The sequence below is a fragment of the Phallusia mammillata genome, chromosome 5 (assembly GCF_965637545.1).
Source record: "Phallusia mammillata chromosome 5, kaPhaMamm4.hap1.1, whole genome shotgun sequence".
NCBI classification, from domain to species: domain Eukaryota; kingdom Metazoa; phylum Chordata; class Ascidiacea; order Phlebobranchia; family Ascidiidae; genus Phallusia; species Phallusia mammillata.
Genome location: NC_137256.1, coordinates 21,924,518 through 21,948,106, shown reverse-complemented (window position 1 = coordinate 21,948,106; position 23,589 = coordinate 21,924,518). Strand labels below are relative to the sequence as shown.

At 37.6% G+C, this 23,589-nt stretch overlaps 3 protein-coding genes across 6 annotated transcripts; all 3 read right to left on the bottom strand.

The window, feature by feature from the left end:
- Positions 1 to 944: 944 nt before the first annotated feature.
- Positions 945 to 3,133, bottom strand: LOC145229830 (uncharacterized). The gene is made up of 5 exons (XM_080095158.1): positions 3,082 to 3,133; positions 2,911 to 3,009; positions 2,713 to 2,815; positions 2,424 to 2,636; positions 945 to 1,913 (listed from the first exon to the last, which is right to left on the bottom strand). Exons 2-5 carry the CDS (start codon positions 2,972 to 2,974, stop codon positions 1,769 to 1,771), a joined length of 525 nt encoding a protein of 174 aa, XP_079951284.1. The 5' UTR covers positions 2,975 to 3,009; positions 3,082 to 3,133; the 3' UTR covers positions 945 to 1,768.
- Positions 3,134 to 7,313: 4,180 nt separating this feature from the next.
- Positions 7,314 to 10,123, bottom strand: LOC145230674 (uncharacterized). Of its 4 annotated transcripts, none has more exons than XM_080096174.1 (4): positions 9,911 to 10,123; positions 9,035 to 9,209; positions 8,762 to 8,968; positions 7,314 to 8,025 (listed from the first exon to the last, which is right to left on the bottom strand). In XM_080096174.1, exons 2-4 carry the CDS (start codon positions 9,196 to 9,198, stop codon positions 7,872 to 7,874), a joined length of 525 nt encoding a protein of 174 aa, XP_079952300.1. In that variant the 5' UTR covers positions 9,199 to 9,209; positions 9,911 to 10,123; the 3' UTR covers positions 7,314 to 7,871. The 4 variants fall into 4 exon arrangements, with proteins under 4 accessions (XP_079952300.1, XP_079952298.1, XP_079952299.1 ...); XM_080096172.1 differs by lacking the exon at positions 9,911 to 10,123 and adding an exon at positions 9,500 to 9,857; XM_080096173.1 differs by lacking the exon at positions 9,911 to 10,123 and adding an exon at positions 9,500 to 9,857 and having other exon boundaries at positions 9,041 to 9,209.
- A 9,589-nt stretch (positions 10,124 to 19,712) lies between these two features.
- On the bottom strand, positions 19,713 to 21,866 carry LOC145229955 (uncharacterized). Its single transcript, XM_080095297.1, has 5 exons — positions 21,772 to 21,866; positions 21,602 to 21,700; positions 21,404 to 21,506; positions 21,124 to 21,330; positions 19,713 to 20,454 (listed from the first exon to the last, which is right to left on the bottom strand). Exons 1-5 carry the CDS (start codon positions 21,836 to 21,838, stop codon positions 20,295 to 20,297), a joined length of 636 nt encoding a protein of 211 aa, XP_079951423.1. The 5' UTR covers positions 21,839 to 21,866; the 3' UTR covers positions 19,713 to 20,294.
- Positions 21,867 to 23,589: the final 1,723 nt, after the last annotated feature.

Genomic DNA, 23,589 nt, shown 5'->3' with positions numbered 1-23,589 from the left:
ATCCAACAAAGTATGACTCAGTAATTTTTGTCCAACATAATTTAGATGCAATCCATGTGGGCGTTTGTGCACGTCTGGCTTTTCTAACTTTGCATTAAAATGTGCGCTGCGCACTGAAACCTGCCCACGTGGAAATGACCATCGCTATGCAAAAATCTACAAGATTACAAATTCGGATGAAATTCTGATCCGCGGATCACCAAGACTTATATCCAGGTTAATCCAGGTTTCTACATCCGTCCCTGAGTGTTTACTCGCTTGCTGGGGTCAAAAAGCAAAATGAGGAACCGTAACTACTGTTTTGAAGTATTAGGGAGTCTTGCCAACTTGAATGGAAATGAATACGGGGCGTCTAAATGTTTTGACCCCAGCATTGATCTTAGTCATGTAGTCAAACAGTCAGAAAAACGTCATCCCACACTAAAACGTTTTCGCTCTGTGTTATAAAAAGTGTCATATATAGCATTTCATTTTATTAGTGTAACAGTCGTGGTTTAGGTGTAAGCTGACATCATCTGACAATTTCACATGACTTCTCAACGTCACTGGTGAATAAAATTGCGCCATTTTCAAGGCCTATCAAAACACAAAGACATCAAGTTACAAGGCTTTGATACACGCCTTTGCGACTGTGACGGTTCAGGAGTTGTTTATGCCGTATGTATAATTGACATTTGTTTCTACATTGTGTCGCAATAGTTCCTTACACGAAAACTGGTAAAACGTAGCTTTATCGCTGTTAAGTCTGTCCAATTTTTTGTCAAGTAAGGTAGAAAATAGACAAATATTTTACACAGAGGAATATTATTCTCGAAAATCATCCAGATACTCGCGCTAGAGCACAAGATACACATAGCATATTGCTCACAAAATTGTCGAACGCAGTTCACACCTTTTAGCATAAGGTACATATCACGTAAAAATATAGTACAACCCAAAACGAATTGTATTGTTAAAACCCACATTTTTATTACCGGTTCACAAAGCATTGTTAAACATTACAGCAAAGTATATACCAACGATTACTGTATCTGCTTATACTTGGCGTTAAAACACTTGGTTAAAACAAAACCAATCAGTGACCAGTAAAGAACAGTATCTTTCGCATGCTCGAGAACACCATTCCCCTTTTTAAATGAAATCTTAGTCAAGTTCATATATTTGCATTGTCACTTCTAGAGACATATCAGCATTTTGGTAAAACAGCAAGCACACAGAAAACAAGATTCGAGTCGGGTGATGTCCTGTTATTTGTATAATGCTTGGAATGTGATGGGTGTGTTCTGCCGTAGGATCGCAACTGACTGCACGAACCTTGCGGGCTACAGCCGGTTGCATATGACGGTGGTAGAACCCGCAGGTTCTGCTGGCCATGATTTGAAACCCGCCTAAACGGCCTGTAGCCACTACGATTTATTTGGTATTTTAAATAAGCCTGTTATTTCAACTTTGGTTGGTTTCCATCTTCGCCAAATGGTTCTGCTGGCCATACGAAACCCGTCTAATAGGAAACACCAAGGCAATGTTTTCTATGATCCGGTAGGCGGACCCGGGTGTCGCAAGGACAGTCATTGACGGCGAGGTGCTGCACATGATTTATAGGGATCTGATTATGCCGAATAGGCGAAAGATGATGTACTCGGCCAGCAATAACTCGTATTGTTTTAACCAATAGTTTTAACACCCAAACTTTTTTACTGCTTACATTGATACAAGTAAAATCTAATACGATTCCAAATACTGTGATTAGTTGGGTATCTTATACCCTTTATTTTAACTCTGGTAGGGTTCTATCTTCCCCATGAAATTTCTCGTCAATAGCTCTCTGTACACAAGATGGCACTACGTCATCATCATCTTCATCATCGTTCACAAATTCCAAATATTCGTGCTTGGCGGCGAGCTTGTACTTTCTACATTAAAACACCAAAAACACTTTTGTTACGTAGACTAAATGGGCTTTGGTACAAATTAGTTTGATTTGTTTTGGGTGTTTTCTTTTGTTTGCTAAATCAGTGGCATAAAGATTCTTATATTTCCAGTCGGTAAATACTGTGTTTGCAAAGTGCGACTTTCATTTAAGGTCTTGCTGCTTGATTAAGTACTCCGGGTGTACTTCGTAACGCTTGAACCCGAGTTTGATGCTTTTTTATTGCCAAATCAGTTTTACCCACATAAGTAAAATGAATTCGTTAAAACAGAGGTCGGAAACCATAAATACAAGTTGTTACGCAATTTTGACTTAACAAGTACATGGTATTTTTTCCCGACACATGCTTTAACATTATACTTGTTTTTAGGCTGAAACCAAATAGTTTGTTAGTGTGCCACAAATGCATACCAGAACCACCGATTTCAAACAAACTGTACCCCTTTATCATACAAGCTGGCACAGCTACCATCAATAATGTTAACACACTCACTCTGCTTGAGAGAGACCTTCAGTGGTGATAAGCCCTGCCCGTTTGTTTCGTTTGTAAGTTTTTTCCAGAGCATATGGGTCGAGACACAAATAAAAACCAGGATGATCCATAATGCATTCCAAAGAACTCGTTTGCATCTTTTGCAAAGCCTTGACATCTTTCTTGCAACATACACCATCTGTTACGGTCTCTGCACATTTGTTGCATTTGCAGCTAAACATAATCGTATATTTTGTAAGTAAAACAATGTTAGGTATTAATTGATGCGATATATAACACTTACTGGTACCTTTTGCGCTTTGCGGGCTTTTCAGAAGTCGCTGATGGGCGTGATGGCGTTTTAGCAGGCTGCCTGTCACGAGCTGGTGGCTGTTTGGGTGATGCTGTTTGGTCTACACACAAGCAAGCAATTTCATAGCAACAAACGAACAAACGAAAATAAACCAACATAAGTTTTGCAATTCAAATTTAACAAATTCACTCTTACTTTTTGTGACAGAAACTGTGCCTTGCACACCTACTATTGAGTCGGAAACGTTTGCATTGTCCATTACAATTTTTTGCTCATTTCGGCTTTTGTTTGCTCCTGTGTGGGGGGTAAATGGTCTCAGATTTTTTGGTTCGAATTTGAAACAAATGAGCTATTCAAGCAACTCACCGGTGTCAACGTTTACAGTCCCTGATCCAAAGATAGGATTGCCGCCAGAAAATTGTCATGCTGCATATTGAAGTCGCCTCTTCGCCGACTTTGGTCAACTGCAACACAAACAATTCACTCATCATTTTAAAAATCGCCCAATCAGGTTTTTAAAGATTTTTCCAGTATTTAACGTATTGGCCTTCAGATTTATTTGTACACCTACACAGAAATTCAGAACATTACAAAACCGTTTAGCTGTGTTCTGAAGGCAAGAGTTTATAATATTCATTATTTTGTTAGAATTCGACTATGCTTATTTGCGTATAGTGTTGCCAAGCGTGTTGTAAGTGTAAGACATCACTACACAATTGTAAGCCAAAAATTTAGGTCCGAACGGCTTTGCTGTAGGTAAGGCCTGAATTTGGCCTGTAATTAAACTTTAACCGAAAAGGCAGACCCAACTTACAATTCTATACAACACTAGATGCTGTGCTCGTTTTAAAACAACTGCCGATTAACTTCATGCTTATGTGAGTTTTTTATTTCGCTAATCTGTTTCTGTGGGCTTCACTGTCCACTGTGTATAGTTAAAAATTTAACAAAATTCGCTACCTAAACAATTGTTTGAACTGTAACGACTTACTGCTCCCAATTGTAGTAGTTCCGGATCCAACGGTTCCCGTATTTTTTGTTTTTGTCATTGTGATGTTGTCCCCATGGTGACTTTGATCCACTGTAATGGCAAAAAATTAAACGTTACATCATAAATTCGCTTAAAACACAAATTCCTAAAATGCGTTTCGTGGCAGGTAGATTTACGGACGTGTCGGTTTCGTTTTGCTTTTGCAAATTGCAACTTTGTAATGACAATGCTACAACCCCATTTCGATGTTATTTGCTACCAACAAAACACATATCACCAAACACGTCCAAGTTAAATGTTCTTTAAACAAATGCATGTAATTTACTCTACAATCAAAACATTACCCTAAAACCTTGTCTAAAGACATTCACGTATCCTCCAGGTCTATTTAAACAGGTTTTGCCATCAAACATATTGTTATTAATATCCCAGGCGTTTGGCCCGGCTGTTGCCTGACTAAGTCCATAGCTACAGATCAGACTCGTACTGGTCTAAGGTTGCACAGTTACAACATGCGGTGACGCTAACAACAAAGCAAAACGGAAGCTTTTTTAACATTTTTCTTTCAATCTAAACCAGACACTTTGTTTCCACGTACCCGCTTTAATTATTTTTCATTGGTACAACTTTTTTGACTTACTTTTTATCATTTTCTCGATTGTGACCCGATATTGGATTTTAGCTTCGGCCCATTCTTCTTGCGACATTGCAAGCTTTTCTTCCTTAACGATATTTCCGCTTTCAAAACTACCAGCATCTTGTTTGAATGTTTTTTTGTACTCTTCCAGATTGTTGTTAATATCCCTCCAAATTTTACCCGACCTACAACCCTCCTTTATTTGATTTGCCACTTCATCATTTTCAGCCACAACTTCTATCACAAGGCTTCCTTTTTTTAGGTCTCGAATAACACCACCAAGGTCTTCAAACGGTTTAAGTATTGCTAGCATATATTTCTCGTTGTTGACCACTTTGTATGCAACATAACCCCCGATTCCAAATAAAGCGGTTGTCGCAAAAATGGCCGCTGGGCCAGCAACGGAGATGGACAAACAACACAAATCTAATTCAAATGAGTTAACCACGTCAGACATTGTGATGACAAAAGTATTTTAACACTCTTGTTTATTCTGCAAGACGCATTAAGAAATGTTTACTGGTTTACTGAAAAATAAGTTAATAACAAGTAGAACAACTGTATTTTACAAAACAGTATATGTATTGCAAATAAACACACTATACAAGCCTGATGCATTGACATTAGTCGACAAATTCATTACAGACCGTTGAACCAGTCTAAATTTGACTAAATTTGACTTATTGGTTAATATGCAACTTGTACAAAATCAAAGAGTTAAGCTAGCAACTGACTACTTGTTTATTTCCAAAACCAACCACCAAAGGCGTAAAACATAACGATTTATAAAACAACATAACTATATCCACAAACTGTTAAGTTATGTACAAATCATTCAACCACTTTTAAAACTTTAAATTTGAAAGCGATAAATTAAATACTGGTACTTGCCACTCAAAACTGGAATCTCCTATAGCTCGTTACTTGGTGGATGAAAACTATAATGAGCCTGACTTGTTGATTCAAGATTATGAAAAACATTATGTCATTGAAGCTTACCAGTTTTAAATAAATATATTTCGCCTTACTTAAATGGAATCAAAACACTGATGCCTACACGTACACATCTGCCTGCTTCCTGTTTATTACTGATATCACTATTGCTCAGAAAAATAGTGGCACGCGAAGCAATTCCCACATACATATAACAAGTGGATTGGCACGCCTCGCTTTAAACATTCCCTGGACTAAAAAATTTACCTGATGATTTATGCACATAAACATTTCCCGTGTTGCTGTTGACTGAAGTATTTCCTGAAAATTTGCTATCGTCACAGCTGTTATTAACCGACATCTTTCGAAACTTTGTTATTTCTACCTAAAATTGTTTTCAGAAACAAAAACGAACGAACTGTAAACAAATGTGGTTGATTCTTTTCGTTTTCAACTAAACAACGACTAATAAAAACTTCTTTTATCAGCAAATGACTCCTATACAGTCGTGGCCTTGTACAAATAGCTTTTCAGGTGGCGCATGTAACTTCCCGACAACGCAGGAACGGGGAAATAACCTGAAGGTTTCAACGATCATGGCAGTTGTTTTGGTTTGGTTTGGAAAACTGAGGTACTCCATCTTTCCAGAAAACCTGATCAGTGCGATTTACAAGTAGATGGAGTTTCACTGAAACCGGAAGAGAAGTTTAAATATCTTGGGCTCATATTTACAAGTGATGGGAGACAAGACACCGAAATTGATGTCAGAACTGGAAAAGCAAGCACTGTGATGTGGGCATTGCAGCTTTCGGTTGTCATGAAACGAGAATTGTCGAAGAAGGCGATAATGGCGGTATTTAAAACCATCTTCATTCCCATACTCACTTATGGTCATGAGGCGTGGATCATGACCGAGAAGGTGCGATCACAACTACAAGCATCTGAAATGATGTTATTGGGTAGGGTTGAACGGGTTACTTTACTTGACAAAGTACGTAGCTCCGAAATCCGCAAATCTCTGAGCGACGATCCTCTACTTCTCAAAATCGAACGATCTCAGCTGAAATGGTTTGGCATGTTACCAGAATGCCTCAGAAAAGGCTTCCCAAACAATCTCTGTTGGCAAAACCAAAAGAGAAGCGGCCCACAGGACGACCTCGAACTTAGTTCCTGATTCTAAATCCAATAAAGTATGACTCAGTAGTTGTTGTGCAACATAATTTAGATGCAATCCATGTGGGCGTTTGTCGATGTTTGTGCACGTCTGGCTTCTCTAACTTTGCATTAAAATGTGCGCAGCGCACTGAAACCTGTCCACGTGGAAATGACAATCGCTATGCAAAAATCTGCAAAGATTACAAATTCGGATGAAACTCTGATCCGCGGATCACAAAGACTTAGCGATAATCCAGGTTTCTGCATCCGTCCCTGAGTGTTTACTCGCTTGCTGGGGTCAAAAAGCAAAATGAGGAACCGTAACTACTGTTTTGAAGTATTAGGGAGTCTTGCCAGAACTTAAATGGAAATGAATACGGGGCGTCTAAATGTTTTGACCCCAGCATTGATCTTAGTCATGTAGTCAAACAGTCAGAAAAACGTCATCCCACACTAAAACGTTTTGGCTCTGTGTTATAAAAAGTGTCATATATAGCATTTCATTTTATTAGTGTAACAGTCGTGGTTTAGGTGTAAGCTGACATCATCTGACAATTTCACAAGACTTCTCAACGTCACTGGTGAATAAAATTGCGCCATTTTCAAGGCCTATCAAAACACAAAGACATCAAGTTACAAGGCTTTGATACACGCCTTTGCGACTGTGACGGTTCAGGAGTTGTTTATGCCGTATGCATAATTGACATTTGTTTCTACATTGCGTCGCAATAGTTCCTTACACGAAAACTGGTAAAACGTAGCTTTATCGCTGTTAAGTCTGTCCAATGTTTTGTCATGTATAAAGTATTTAGTCAAGTATTTTACACTGAGAAATATTTTTCTTCAAAATCTAGATACGCGCCCGAGAGCACAAGATACACATGACATATTGCAAATTTATTAAACGTACTTTGTACATTTTGACATAAGACACATGTCTCGTATCACGTAAAAATATAAGACACCTCAAAACGATTTACATTGTTAAAATCAACATTGTTATTATCGGTTCATACCATATTACAGCAAAGTATCTTTGGGCGATTACAGTTTCCGCTTATACTTGGCGTTAAAACCCTTGGTTAAAACAAACCAGTCAGGCTGCATATGACGGTAGTAGAATCCGCAGGTTCTGCTAGCCATCATATGAAACCCGCCTAAACGGAAACACCAAAACGGTTCCTCGGAACTTTTCCTGTAATCCGGTAGGCAGACCTGGGTGTCCCGAGGACAGTCAATAACACGAAGGTGTAGGTGCTACAGGGATATGATGTAAAAGTATCTGATTATGTCGAATAGACCAAAGATGCTGTACTTACCCGGCAATAACTCGTATTGTTTTACCCAATAGTTTTAACGCCAAAAGTTTTTACAGCTAACAATGATACAGTTAAAATCAAATGGGATTCCAAATACTGCTACTTTGGTATCTTATACCCTTTATTTCAACTCTGGTAGGGTTTTATCTCCCCCAAGCAATTTCTCGTCAATAGCTTTATGGACACAATATGGCACTACGTCATCATCATCATCATCATCATCATCCTCTTTCACAAATTCCAAATATTCGTGCTTGGCGGCAAGTTTGTACTTTCTGCATCAAAACATACATTCATTTTTTGTAACTTAGGATAAATAGGCTATGGTACAAATTGGAAAACAAATTTGATTGGTTTAGGTCGTTGTCTTTAGATTTCCAAATTAGTAGCATATGGATTCTCATACTGCTTGCCAGGAAATACTTAATGTTGCAAAATGCGACTTTCGTTTACGGTTTTGCTACTTGGTTACGTAATCCAGGTATATCTTGTAACGTTATAACCCGAGTTTAAAGTGTTTTTTGTTACCAAAGGCAGTTTTTCCCACAACATTAAAATAAATTTCTTAATACAGAGGTCGGAAACCCTAAATACAAGGTTGTTAGGCACATGTAAGTACATTGGCACGTGTATGGTATTTCAATGGTTGCCGACCCCTGCCTTAACACCTCTTGTGTTTTTAGGCTGTAAAGTGTGCCACGAGAACAAGAAGTTTGTCAGTGTGCCATAAGCTCAAATCATAACCCATATGATATCTAAACACTGTGACCAGTGGTGGGATTCAAATTTTTTTCAGCTGGTTTCATTACAAAAGTCTTTTTTCGGCAGGTTCTGTTACAAAAAGTCCCTTGACAGTAACCTAGTAATGCTAACCGGTTTGCTGATCTCATAAAATTTCATGAGACGGTTCTATAGATCCGGTGCGAACCGGCTGAATCCCATCACTGACTGTGACCCTTTATCATACATGCTGGTGCAGCTATACGATTCATGATGTTAACATGCACTTACTCTGCCTGAGAAAAACCTTCAGCTTTGTTCGCCAGTTTGTTTCGTTTGTAGGTTTTTGCCAGAGCGTATGGGTTAAGGCACATATCAAAAGCAGGATCATCCGTAACACATTCCAAACAACTTATTATCATCTTTTGCAAAGCCTTGACATCTCTCTTGCAACATTTCCCTTCTGTTTCTATCTCTCCACAATTGTTGCATTTACAGCTAAACATAATCATATACTTTATAAGTAAAAACAATGTTATGCACTGATGGATATATAACACTTACTGGTACCTTTTGCACTTTGCTGGCTTTTCAGAAGTCGCTGATGGGCGTGATAGCATTAAATGTTGACTGTATAAGTTTGTACTTACCATTTTGTAAAAAAGATTGTCCCTTTTCCTGCAGTGACATAATTGCATAATCATCCAATCTCCATGTAGTGCTTGCATTTTCTTTTTTCCTGAACACAGGAAAAAGTATTTATTGCATAGTTGGAGTATAGATTTATTTCCTGAAAATGGATGCATTTGTACAAATTACATCACAAACAATACAATTAGAGACCAAACATATTGCTTAGATTTTGACTTTTACATGTAGATTTTTAAGATGGCTTTATTTTTTCTTGATGCCAGCACTTGGAAAAAGATTGGTATTTAAAATGAGCACTGTACATTTGCAGCAAAAGGCTCACAAAATTACATTCTTATTATTACACACCAGGTAATTTACTTTCACTTCATTCTTAACCTTTGGTTTGGACCAATGCCATTTGTCACAGTTTGTTTTCCAAGTTTTGTGAACTGGAGTTAAAATTTCCCTGCCTAACTTGGTCCCAATGTACTACATTACTATATATTGCAAAACAATCTGAAGTAGTTTGAAAACTTTTAAGCATACTTTCTTGACCAAAATGTTAAAAAACCTCTCAAAAACGTAAAAAAACATGCATTTATTTGAATAAAGGTGACCCTTAACTGTTTATATGTTTTAATGGTCTCTGTCAGTGTTCAATACAAACAAATTCTAGAAACCACATTTTTTGTGTGACTACTGACCCATTAAAAATACATCACCAAAATACTGAAAAGGTTTCTGATTACTTTGCATTAAAAAATTGACTTAATAAACTCATGTGTAAAGTAAATTTCAAGCATTTACCGTTTATTTTCAGGGTGCTGTAATTGCTGTAAGTTGGTGACTAGTCATATTTTTCATTTGTTTCTCTTGTCTACGTTTGTCAGGATTTCTGTTGCAAGTTTTCAGTACTTCTGCCTGTATTATGTGATTTTTAGTTTTAAATGTTAAGTTTAAAAGAATTTAAAAGTATCAATAATCAAGATTTATATATTTCGGTTGGTATGTTTTTAAAGACGTTTTGAAACGTCACATTTGATATTAGCGCCAGAAGTTTTATAGAAATCATATAAAGTCAAGTGCAATAAACGTTATCTTGTAAACCCGTGTTATGAAAAGTAACTGTAAAATCAAATCAAAAAACGTCAGGACAGTGACTGTTACATCGCTATTATTTTATTCTTCTTTTATTGATGTTTAATTGTGTGGTTTTATAGGAACTGAAGATGCCATTAAGCAAAATATATGTGTACTGCACGATTTTTATTGACCTATTTACTATAGGAAAATATTTTCCATTCTTGGCTATTGCACATACGTTTATGTTTTATATGTTTCCCGCCAGTAGCCTTGATTCACTTGTTTGTGGATCTGAAACATTGTTTGTCACACTATCGTTGCTTGTGATGTCACAACCTTGGCATTGTTTATTGGTATCAAGACTTGTGCGCAAGGCTGCCTCGTGTTTATTAGTGACTAAAAGTTACCCTGTGGAGGCCGCATGTATTTATTAACTGGTCGGTTATGTTTGTTTTTCAGGTAACGAATAGGAAATTTATGCTGTTCGACAGTGAATTGTTGCATGTCGTGCATTGTGTGACATGTGCATTTCTTGACCGGTAAGCACGCCATGTTTATAACCTTATTGTTAACTTTTTGGATTTGTAATTATGTCAAACCTTTATTCAGAAGTAAATCCCGCGCCGACCGCGCACGTATTTTTTATGTACCAAATTGTTTTGGGTAAAGCGATTCTAACCGGAACAGACTTTTCGGATTGGGGTCATTCTTTACTTGAAATAAAACGGGGTTTATTAGGGGCTAACATCACACTATAGGTCACTTTTGTACTGTAATGTCATTTTATCGTATTAAACTTTCGGGACCAAGTACGACTCCTGTCACTTTAAAAAAAAATGTTATTAAATTTACGAACCATAAAACAACAATAAGATTGATAGATAGATTGATCAAGACGAAATTTGTCAAACACAGACAGTCCGAAAACTCAATGTGGTCTTTTTCAGATAACACTTTAACCTTTAGCTCATTAATCTTAACTTGTACCGAAATATTTCGAATAACAGAACTTTGGTGCATCATTATGGTCCTAACCTTTCACTTAAAATTTTACACATTTTCATTTCCCTCTGATACAAAGTAGAAGTTAACTCCAAAAAACATAAGCTAAGATATATTTCACGTATACCTATGACACCAATAACTTTGCGAAACACAACTTTATTTTTTATTTCATATCTTACATTTCAGTGAATGAAACATGTATACAAGAAAACACGACATCTTCATTTTATGTGAGGGCATATGCAGACGTAAATTATGTACAGTATTGAAAAGCCGATATTGCAGGGATTTATACAATTTTGGCAATCGGTCAAAACTCCGTAAATTTCAGTTTGAATTTCCATTTCAAAAACCCTGTAAAACAACAAATGTCTGTTTCTGTTTTAACACACACGTTTATCGCCTATTGTACCTTGCTGGATGATCGGAAACATAATTAAAACTTCTTCCGTAACAGCAAAAGATTAAAGTTAACTCGTCTTTTCGATGGTTTGGCTGTCCGTACTAGAACCAGAACACAGTGCAATGACGCAAACACTAAGCACATATTGAGTCCTCGCAGCAAAAACAAACGAAAAAACCCAGGTGATTCACCTAAAGGCATCAACCCGGGGATTTTTTTTAATTAAGTCGCCAGTTGCTCGTATATTACAGGTGGCAGATGTAGAATGTCAAAAGCAGTGGCGTAGGCAGACGAAAATTTGGGGAGGGGGGGGGGGGCAAATAGTTTTCTGTCTAATACAACTTTTTGCTAATGCTCGGCGTAAGACGTGCTTTTACTAAACACGTGACTTGCCAACTTTGGTTCGACGGGACAGCCAAACGCTTTATTGATTTATTCCATGTCTGCATAAACATAAAAAGACAACAGTCATTTTTGTTAATTTATATTTTCCTTTGATAGTTGAAAGACGACACCACAATGATGAGGGACAAAACTACACTAAATCAAAGTTTCTCAGTATTCAACTTTAAATATTTGGGAGGGGCCATGGCCCCTTTGGCCCCTCCCTGGCTACGCCACTGGTCAAAAGGCCCTTGTTTTTGGACAATTGATTACCGTGGTAGCGTTTGTTGCTCAAATAAAAGCAACTTACAACCGCCCAGACACGAAATCCGGACGTTTATTGCAGTTTACGACAAAAGTGAAATCGTGGTTTAAACATTTCTTAATGTTTAAAATCTGGATGTCGCAGTGGTTGATATCGTTTTGCGTCACTATTGCACTGCATGGCGCCCCCAGTGTCCGGGTGTCATGAGCTGCACTATTTAACTTGAAGGTTACAGCAGGAATTGAAAAACATTACTTAGGTATAAAAGCGGACTCAAAACGCTTTTTAGAGAGAAATATTTTTTGTGAAACTAATCCCAAATAGGTGTCCTCGAGCCGACACAAGATGCACTTGGCACAAAACATATTGCCACTATAAAGTTATCGGATTTAGCTCCACTCTTTAAAGTAAGGTTACCTGGAGTATATTTTGCTTCATGAAAAATCACACATCTACACAATTGTACTAAACAATCACAAGAAAATACAACAATTCAGCGAAGATATTTTTGCATTTCAAAAACATAATTTCAAAAGTATTGTTCAACATAAGAGCAGGGTAACTGGCGATCACCGTTTGTTACTTTAAAGTGGTAAAATTGATGGGCCTTAAACTTTTGGTTAAAACGAAACTAGTGAGTATTACGTAAAAAAGTATCTTTCGCCTATTCAAATCATTAGTTCCGTTTTCAAATGCATTTTGTAATAGACACCAAGCGCGAATATGCAAATTAGCGAAATTTCTGTTAACAACTTAGTTGGATATTTTGCTATTTTAGCAAATGGATAAGTTATGCCCATACTCTTTATTCCAGTGTTGGTTGGGTGCCATCTTGACCGAACGAATCCGGAAATTTCTCGTCGATCGCTTTCTGGACACACGACGGCACCTTATCCGACTTCACCCAATTCAAGTATTCTTTACGAGCAGTGAGTTTAAATTTCCTGCATCAAATAACAGTCCCTGTTTTATGTATATTTACTTTAGTGCAACATATATACAACTTATATATATATATATTTACTTCATTGCAACAGGGTTTCTTAAGCTTTTTCCCATGCCTTACCTAAACCTCTATAACAAGGGTGGGGGAACCTGCGGCCTAAAGGACATATGTGGCCTTTTAGGGCACTAAGTGCGGTCTTCGATAGCAAAATACATTTTTAGGATGTTGATATAACAGACTGCACCAGGCGCTGAAAAAAAATAGACAGAAACGTTTTTTTGGCTTCATTCCACATTACTATATTTTATTAGTTCCAGGGCAGCGGTTTTCAAACAAGACCAATGGTCCCATAGTGGCACATAAAGCGATTTTTTCCATAGGACTACCAAAAACTTCAGGTTCAGCAATTTCTAGGTTAAATAAATCCTGAATGTTGTAGTGAAGATGAAAATGTAGTGAGGAATTTTAATTAGCTTGGACCGTAAACTACGAGGAAATAGCTAAATGACCATTTTGTAAGTCAAAAATTTGAACATCACTGTCCTTGACCTGGGAAATAGTCTATGCGGCCTACACGAGTGTCGATAAATCGTTTGGTGGCCTTTATAAACAAAAAGGTTCCCCATCCCTGGTCTATAACATCCTAATGTGCTGATGTATGTGTCTTAGTAATAGAAAAAAGTCTACTCCTTTTAAAAGCAATATTCCGATACATAATGAGTTTGCTACAGACAGTACAGTACACGCGGTTTCGACTTCTCAGGTCAGTGCAGACGGTGGCACAAATTAGCCATACAGCAGGATAAAATAGCTATACTGCTACTCTCCAGTTTGTTGCACTCACACTAATAAATGCCTAACCACATCTTGTTTGAGCCACAAATGGGTATAAATTGCCTTCTTGGACCATACTGGCAGACAAGCACTAACGTAAAGCCTTGGTTAAGCTTACGTGCCTTAAGTTTTTGCCATGTTTGGAGTTTAACTTAGGACAATGTGGCATAACTTCGAATATATACTCACTCCGACTGGGAAAGTTTAGCAGTGGTACCATCTTGGATATATCTGTTGGATAGCCCGTACGGATGAAGACAAATGGGTTCAAATCCAGAATGCAGAGTAATACAATCCAAAGCTTTTTGATATTTTTTCATCATCTTCAAAGCCATTAATTCGTCGTTGCAGCACACACCTTCAGTTTCTCCATCACAGTGTTTACATTCACACCTCAATACATCAATTGCGTTTGTTAGTCAACACAAGCAGTATATATATAAATAGGCATTGGAAACTCACTGATAACGTTTTCGTTTTGGGCTCTCTGCTGCTGTCGATGGACTAAATAAGGTTTTTATACATGATTAACAAAAACATGCGTATACATGCATACAAATATCGTATACTTCCTCGTACATTTTCCGTTTTCGAGTCTCTTGTGTTGCCGCTGAGCGTAACGAACGTTGAGTGGATTGGTCATCGTGGACAGGGTCGGCTTGTGCTAGCCCTAGGCACATAAACATATATGTGTTTATAGTCTATATTGTTTTCACTGCACCAGTGGTTTTCATCTTTTATATCATAAACAATAAAATAAATATTTGTTAACAATAAAAAGTAACATATTTTAAGCAGTAATCTTAGACTTATAATTTTCGATATTTCGCTCCTAACCTGTTTTAAGAGGGCCATGTGAAAAGTAACACGGTGATTCACCTACACAGCCTTATAAACGCCATTTTGTGTCCAAAATAATACAGCGGGTAAACACACAAATCGTCTGGTTTCTGCTAACTGGTGGGATTTAACACCAATTTGATTCTAAGATTTAAGTGTGATAATGCACGCTAATTGAAAATATTTGAAGTTTACATAAAAAAAATTGCAGGAAAATTTGCATGAATAATAGCAATTTAACATGCAATATTTCGCTGAAACGTTAGACCCCAAATTTTCGTCCATTTGGCGAATCAAATTTGCGTTTAAGATCTCCAGTTTGAAAAAAATCAGAAAATTTTGTGGTTTATTTTGGACATAATTTTAGCCATAAAATGGCTCCATAGGCTTTATTGCGTAACAATTGGTTAAACAACTTGTGTTTTACATGGGCATTGGTTTAGGTCGCATTATGGCTATTTCAATAAAAATTAAATGCTTTGCTACGTGACTATGCAAAAGATAATTGGCTACGAAACTGCCACAGCGCGGTATAGACCAACCGTAATCTAGTTAGTGTGAAAAAAATGAAGAAAAAGTTTTTAGAGGGGGTGTCGTCATTTATATTGTGTTGCTAAAATGAGCCGCACGACAAAAAAATGTTGAAAACCACTACCCAGGTGATATTCGCAAAACGAAGTTTAGAAAGTTTAGGCTTACCCCCTGTGATGTGTACTGAGCCTTGCACTCCAAACAAAGAACCAGTCAGTTTTGTGTCTCTCATTTTCATGCTCTGTTTATGTCGAATCTTGTCCACTACACATGATCAAAAATAGGTTAAAATTTAGTTTAATTTGCTAACTAAACAAACTTTAAAGCTTAGCTACTTACAGCTCCCAATGTTAGTAGTTCCGTGTGATCCCACGGTTCCCGTAATTTTTGCGCGTGGCATTGAAAAACTGTCCCCTTGGTGACTTTGATCCACTGCAATATAAAATAGGTAAACCATTACATTGAAAATGCGCTTAAACACAAATTCTCAAAATACGTATCGCGACATGCAGATTTCCGCACGTGCCTAAGTATTGTTTTGCAGATTGTTACTCCAATCTCTTATATTTCGATCTTATTAGTTACCAGCAAATACGATCTAACCCAACACATTTGGGTGAAACATTTCTTTAAACAGGTTTTTTGTTTTATTAGCAAAAAATTAGAACCACATGTTCACATCCATGCATGGTAAATTACGCTTACTCCATTTTGCAAAAAAGCAAATAACTTTGAAAACCATGTAAAACTCCTGCAAAAAAACGCCCGAAACGTTTTGGCAGCAAAAATAGTAAAATCTGGTCGAAAATTGAACAATAAGGGACATCAGAGCACGAGGAAATGTATGTTAAGACAACTGAAGTTATTTGTAGTGGAATTCTACTTTAACTGACTGCACACGCTTGTCTCTTGCGAGTTCAGACCACTGCAAATGCGAGCCGTTGCAAGGCTAAACTTACTAGGCGCAGTCTTTAACAAGCTAAAATTACACAAGTCACAACATAGCGGTGCCCCCAAGAGCAATAGCAAAACTGAGATTTTTAAAATTTCCAACCACACACGTTTTGGCTCTTTTTTACAGTTATGTTTTTGACAAAAGATCTCATATCGATAATTCGATGCAAGCTTTCTAAAATCAAACTGTGTTTAACTTACTATTCATTATTTTTTCGATTTTGACCTGATATTGAATTTTGGCTTGGGTCCATTCTTCCGGCGACATTGGAAGCGGCTCTTCCTTGCGGATTTCTCCCTTTTCAAAACAACCGACATCTTCTTTGAACTTTTCTTTGTATTCTTCAAGATTGTCGTTGATTTTCCTCAAAATTTTGCCCGACCTACAGCCCTCCCTTATCTGTTTTGCCACGTCATTATTTTCAGCCACAACTTCTATCACAAGGCTTCCCCCTCCCCATGCTCGAATTATACCAGCAAGATCTTGAAACGGTTGCAGTATTGCTCTCATATATTGCTTAGTGTTGACCACTTTGTAAGTAACATAACCAGCGATCCCAAAAGAGGCACTTGTTGCGAAAACGGCCGCTGGGCCATTGAGGGAGATATACAAAACTTGCAAGTCTATTTCAAATACATTTGCGGCTTCCGCCATTGTGATGACAAAAAAATCTTTTAACACCTTGGGTTGTTCTGCAACCAATATTGACAAATTTTACTGCAAGGTGGTTAATACTAAATTGAACAACTGTCTTTTACAAGTATGTACATAAAACACTGAACCTGATCAATGCGTTGTAGTTAGTCGACAAATACCAACCTACCGTTAAACTGATATTTAGTGTAATAAATTTGGCTTGCTGGTTAATGTGTAACGCACAAAATCCAATAGTTTGTTCGTTAAGCTAACAACTGACTACTTTGTTTATTTCCAAAACCAACCACCAAAGGCGTAAAACATAACGATTTATAAAACTACATAACTATGTCCACAAACTGTTAAGTTATGTACAAATCATTCCATTACTTCTAAGAATTTAGGTTTAAGAGCGACAAATTAAGTACAAGTATACTTTCAACTAGAATCTCCCAGCAGTTCGTTGCTTGGTGATGAAGACTCTAATGAACCGTATGCTTATTGATTCAAGTTTATGAAAAACATTATGTCATTCAAGCTTACGAATTTAAAATAAATAAATTTCGCCTTTTTCAAATAGAATCAAGATTGCTGAATTCAATTTAGGTGTAAGCTATTGTAGTCTAAAGCTCAGTTAGTCAAAGTCAGAACATCTGACAAAAGAAATTAAGAGCCTAACACTGACAAATTTAAGGCTGTGTAGAAAATCGTTAAACCACCACACGCTTCACGCTTAATAAACCACCGCAACCATCGCACGCATTGTCAGTTACATTGGTTCATTGTCTTTTTTAAACAGCAACGTTTTCAGACAACATTGGCTTATTCAGAGTTGTAATTTGAGTCGAGTCTGGATTCAGATAAATAAAGCAGACTAGGTATGGGCCTGAAATCTGACGCCATTTTGGTTCCAATTCTTTGAATAACGTGGTTGTGACACGTTACTTACTGTCTTGTTAACCAACAAAACTAGTGCTAATTGAACTCGAATTCCAAGTCAACCAAAAATGTGCTTTTCAAACACACCTTGCACCATCAGCTGAATCAAAACTGGTTTGGACATCAAACTGCGCCGAGATATGTGCCGAGTGTTGGCAAGTCTAATTTTTCTAAATGTGGACTCTCACAAGTTCACAACTCTCTCTTATAACTCTGCACCGCTAAATGACCAGAACACGGGTCCAACTCCAAGCGTGCCGAGGATGGCACTCAAAGTAATGTTTCATGGCACGCCGAACGATTTACATATATAGTAAACTACTAATTTTTAAATTGCTTGTATTCGGTTGTTTGTCATTTAAAAACTCCAGCTTACATGCACACGTCTGTCTGCTTTCTGTTTCTTATTGATATCGGCTAGCACAAATCACTATTACTCAGAAAAATGGTGGCACGCGAAGCCATTACCACATGGAGATAACAAGTGGATTGCACGCCTCGCTTTAAAGGTTCCCTGGACTAAAAACTTTACCTGATGATTTATGCTCATAAACATTTCCCGTGTTGCTGTTGATTGAAGTATTTCCTGAAAATTTGCTATCGTCGCAGCTGTTATTAACCGACATCTTTTGAAACTTTGTTATTTCTACCTAAAATTGTTTTCAAAAACAAAAACGAAGAAACTGTAAACAAATGTGGTTGATTCATTTCGTTTTCAACTAAACAACGACAAACAAAAACTTAATTATCAGCAAATGACTCCTATACAGTCGTGGCCTTGTATAAATAGATTTTCAAACAAGTAGCGCCAGAAAGTCCCCGACAACCCAGGACCGCGGAAATGACCTGAAGGTTTCAATGCTCACACAAGCAAGAACAATTGTTTTTTTAGTTCCTCTTTCGAAATTTAATAAAGCAGTATGATTCCGTAGTTGTTGTGCAACAGAATTTGCATTCAATCCACTGTTTTCATAAGGGGCGTCTGTTATATTTGAAGCAAGTGTTTGCTCGCTTGGTGGGGTGAAAATGGGAACCGTAACTTCTGTTTTAAAGCATTTAGACTAGAGCCTAGCCAGAACTTCAATGCAAATAAATACGGGGCAGTCTACCTAGCATTGATATTAGTCATTTAGTAAAAACGTCATCCCACACTAAAATTAATCTACCAGTAATTAAAACATAATGATAATAAAATTGCTAAATTTATTGCAAGGGGTAATTTCAACATAGGTTTGACGGGTCAAGTTATTCAGTCGTATTTTGGGCACTTGATCCACGCAAGCCCTAAAAATTGAGTTGTATTTATAACACTTTCTAAGATTGTACCGTCCCTGAAATGAACGCTTTGGCTCAATGTTGTAGAAAGCGTAATATACAGCGTTTCATTTAATTATAGTGTGACGTCTTTTCAACATGTGACAATCATGTTTTGTAGCTTGCATCGTCTGACAATTTCACATGACTTCGCAACGTCACAGGTGAATACGATTGCGCCATTTTCAAGGCGTTTTAAAACACAAAGGCATCACGTTACAAGGCTTTGATATATAGGCCTTATTTAACTGTGACGCTTTAGGAGTTGTTTATGCCGTATGTATAATGGACATTTGTTTATACATTGTGTCGCAATAGTTCCTTACACGAAAACTGGTAAAACGTAGCTTTATGACTGTTAAGTCTGTCCAATGTTTTGTCATGTAGTCAGTCAAGTATTTTACACTGAGAAATATGTTTCTTAAAAATCTAGATACGCGCCCGAGAGCACAAGATACACATATATATTGCAAATTTATTAAACGTACTTTGTACATTTTGACATAAGACACATGTCTCGTATCACGTAAAAATATAAGACACCTCAAAACGATTTACATTGTTAAAACCCACATTGTTATTATCGGTTCATACCATATTACAGCAAAGTATCTTTGGGATTACAGTTTCCGCTTATACTTGGCGTTAAAACCCTTGGTTAAAACAAACCAGTCAGGCTGCATATGACGGTAGTAGAACCCAGGTTCTTGGTTCTGCTAGCCATCATATGAAATCATATAAGCAGGTTCTGCTAGCCATCATATGAAACCCGCCTAAACGGAAACACCAAAGCGGCTCCCCGGAACTTTTCCTGTAATCCGGTAGGCAGACCTGGGTGTCCCGAGGACAGTCAATAACACGAAGGTGTAGGTGCTACAGGGATATGATGCAAAAGTATCTGATTATGTCGAATAGACGAAAGATGCTGTACGTACCCGGCAATAACTCGTATTGTTTTACCCAATAGTTTTAACGCCAAAACTTTTTACAGCTTACATTGATACAATTAAAGTCAAATGGGATTCCAAATACTGTTAGTTTGGTATCTTATACCCTTTATTTCAACTCTGGTAGGGTTTTATCTTCCCCAAGAAATTTCTCGTCAATAGCTTTCTGGACACAAGATGGCACTACGTCATCATCATCGACGTCATCATCGTCATCATCCTCTTTCACAAATTCCAAATATTCGTGCTTGGCGGCAAGTTTGTACTTTCTACATCAAAACATACCTTCATTTTTTTGTAACTTAATAGGCTTTGGTAAATTGATTGGTTTTGGTCGTTGTCTTTTGATTTCTAAATCCCTGATTTAACAATCAAAATCCCTGAGCGTATAGATTTTCCTACTTCCTGCCGGGAAATACTCAATGTGTTTGCAAAGAGCGACTTTCCTCTAAGGTTTTGCTACTTGATTACGTACTTCATGTGTGCATTGCAACGTTAAAACCCGAGTTTGGTGCTTTTTTGTTACCAAATGCAGTTTTACCCACATCATTAAAATGAATTTCTTAAAACAGAGGTCGGAAACCCTAAATACAAGATTGTTACGCCATTTTGACATGGGCACGTGTATAAGTACATGGGTTCGTGTATGGTATTTTGATCTATAAACACCCATGATCTATATAAACACTGTGACCAGTGGCGGGATTCAAATTTTTTTCAGCCGGTATTACTACAAAAGTCCTATTTTTCGGCCGGTTTTGTTACAAAACGTCCTATGACAGTAACCTAGTAATGCTAACCGGTTTGCTGATCTCATAAAATTTCGTGAGACGGTTCTATAGAGCCGGTGCGAACCGGCTGAATCCCATCACTGACTGTGACCCTTTATCATACATGCTGGTGCAGCTATACGATCTATGATGTTAACACGCACTTACTCTGCCTGAGAAAAACCTTCAGCAGTGTTCGCCAGTTTGTTTCGTTTGTAGGTTTTAGCCAGAGCGTATGGGTTAAGGCACAGATCAAAAGCAGGATCATCCGTAATGCATTCCAAAGAACTTATTACCATCTTTTGCAAAGCCTTGACATCTCTCTTGCAACATTTCCCTTCTGTTTCTATCTCTCCACAATTGTTGCATTTGCAGCTAAACATAATCGTATACTTTATAAGTAAATACAATGTTATGCATTGATGCGATATACAACACTTACTGGTACCTTTTGCGCTTTGCGGGCTTTTCAGAAGTCGCTGATGGGCGTGATGGCGTTTTAGCAGGCTGCCTGTCACGAGCTGGTGGCTGTTTGGGTGATGCTGTTTCGTCTACACACAAACAAGCAATTTCATAGCAACAAACGAACAAACGAAAATAAACCAACAAAATTTTTGTAATTCAAATTTACCAAATTCACTCTTACTTTTTGTGACAGAAACTGTGCCTTGCACACCTACTATTGAGTCGGAAACGTTCGCATTGTCCATTACAATTTTTTGCTCATTTCGGCTTTTGTTTGCTCCTGTGTGGGGGTAAATGGTCTCAGATTTTTTCATTCGAATTTGAAACAAATGAGCTATCCAAGCAACTCACCGGTGTCAACGTTTACAGTCCCTGATCCAAAGTTAGGGTTGCCGCCAGAAAATTGTGCATTCTGCATATTGAAGTCGCCCCTTCGCCGACTTTGATCAACTGCAAACAATAAATTTTGACCAATTTTTTAGATGATTATGTAATGTTGGGTTCGAACCCCACCAGAGGCTCGATTTTGCTAGCGTACGCCTAATTACTATATCAGAACAACTTACTATGGCCAAAGTTAGCAGTTCCATGTGGTCCAACATTTCCTGTAATTTGTGCGTTTGGCATTGAATAATTGTCCCCGTGGTGTCTTTTATCCACTGTAATACAAAATTAAAAAAGTGGTCTCGCCTGTATGCGAAGTGTTAGGGTAGTATTGCGAGGTAACAAGCGTTATTTGAGCTCGTTTTACCAAACCCAAACAATTGCCTTAAAGAAACACACCTTTTCCGTGATACACATTCATGTCGCCGTCGGATGCATTAAAATTGGTTTGGCCATCAAACTTATTGTCTTTCATATTCAGGTGTACACCACCCGGCATTTTGACAGACTGCACGTTAAGCCTTAGTGTACTGAAGGCAGATAATAAAAAAGATCAAATTATGTTTTCCTGTTGATTAGAATTTGATTGTGTTTCTATGCGCGCTTGTGTTGAAAAGCACATAGGTTTCCAAAGCAGACTTTCATACCCAAAATATCACTGTAGAGCTGCTGGCCCAAATTCGCATTTCGAATGCAATACAAAGTTGTTTAATACCACAATGCGGACCCGAACACAAAACTGCTAAAGCTCGAAATCCGGCCCGAAAGTAAAATTTGCTAATGTGAAATTACTACGCAAATATCTCTGGGTGTGAAATCATCCCCATCTATGTCCCTTTATCAAACTTTAAACCCGAAAAAAGTGGCCTGTCTTACAATTATTTACTATAGATACTGCATGTGCTGTTTTAAAACACTGACCTACTTAGGATCAACTTAGGTAACTACCTGGTACTTTATACATGTTTACATCTCCATTGTTGCTGTGGAGGGTAGTTTCCCCATCAAAGTTGCAGCCATCAAACTGGTTATCAACTGACATCTCTTAAAACCTTTGTAATTTCTACCTAAAAAGTGCTAACTTTTAATTCCACCAATTTCTACCTAAAAGTTAACTTTTAACACCAAGTATGAACTTCTTGCCTGAAGAGCCACATCAAGTGATTTCTATACAGCTGCGGCCCTATAAATATTGCTATAAAAGGGTGTTGAAGTGGTGGCGCAATAAAATTCCCCTCAACCCAGGAACCAAGGAAATGACCTTAAGCTTTTAACGCTCACGCAAGCTTGAACAATCCGCTATGTTTATATGTGTGTCCAAGTTATTGGTTCAATGAGAATCAAACAGAATTCTTGTAGTGTTATACAACATTTTATTTTGTTAGTAGATCTCTTGCTTTTGCTTGGCCCTCCTTGTATTCAGTATGTTGTGCGACTATTTTCGCCCCTCAAAAAAACTCTCACAAGTCAGACCCTTCCAACTCTGCACCGCTAAACGACTAGAAAAGGGGTCGGTAACCCTGATACGCGTGACGAGGATAGCAATCGAGGTAACGTTTCATGGCACGCTAAACCATTCAGATGTTTAAAGTAAAGTACTGATTTAAACTGTTATATTACGTGTTTTTATTTGCTTATAATCAATAACCTTAAAATCTACTCAACACGCCAAATCTGTCTGTCTTCTGTTTACTGCTGATATCGGCTAGCATAAACCACTATTACTTAGAAAAATGTTGGCACGCGAAGCCATTACCACATGGAGATAACAAGCAGATTGGCACG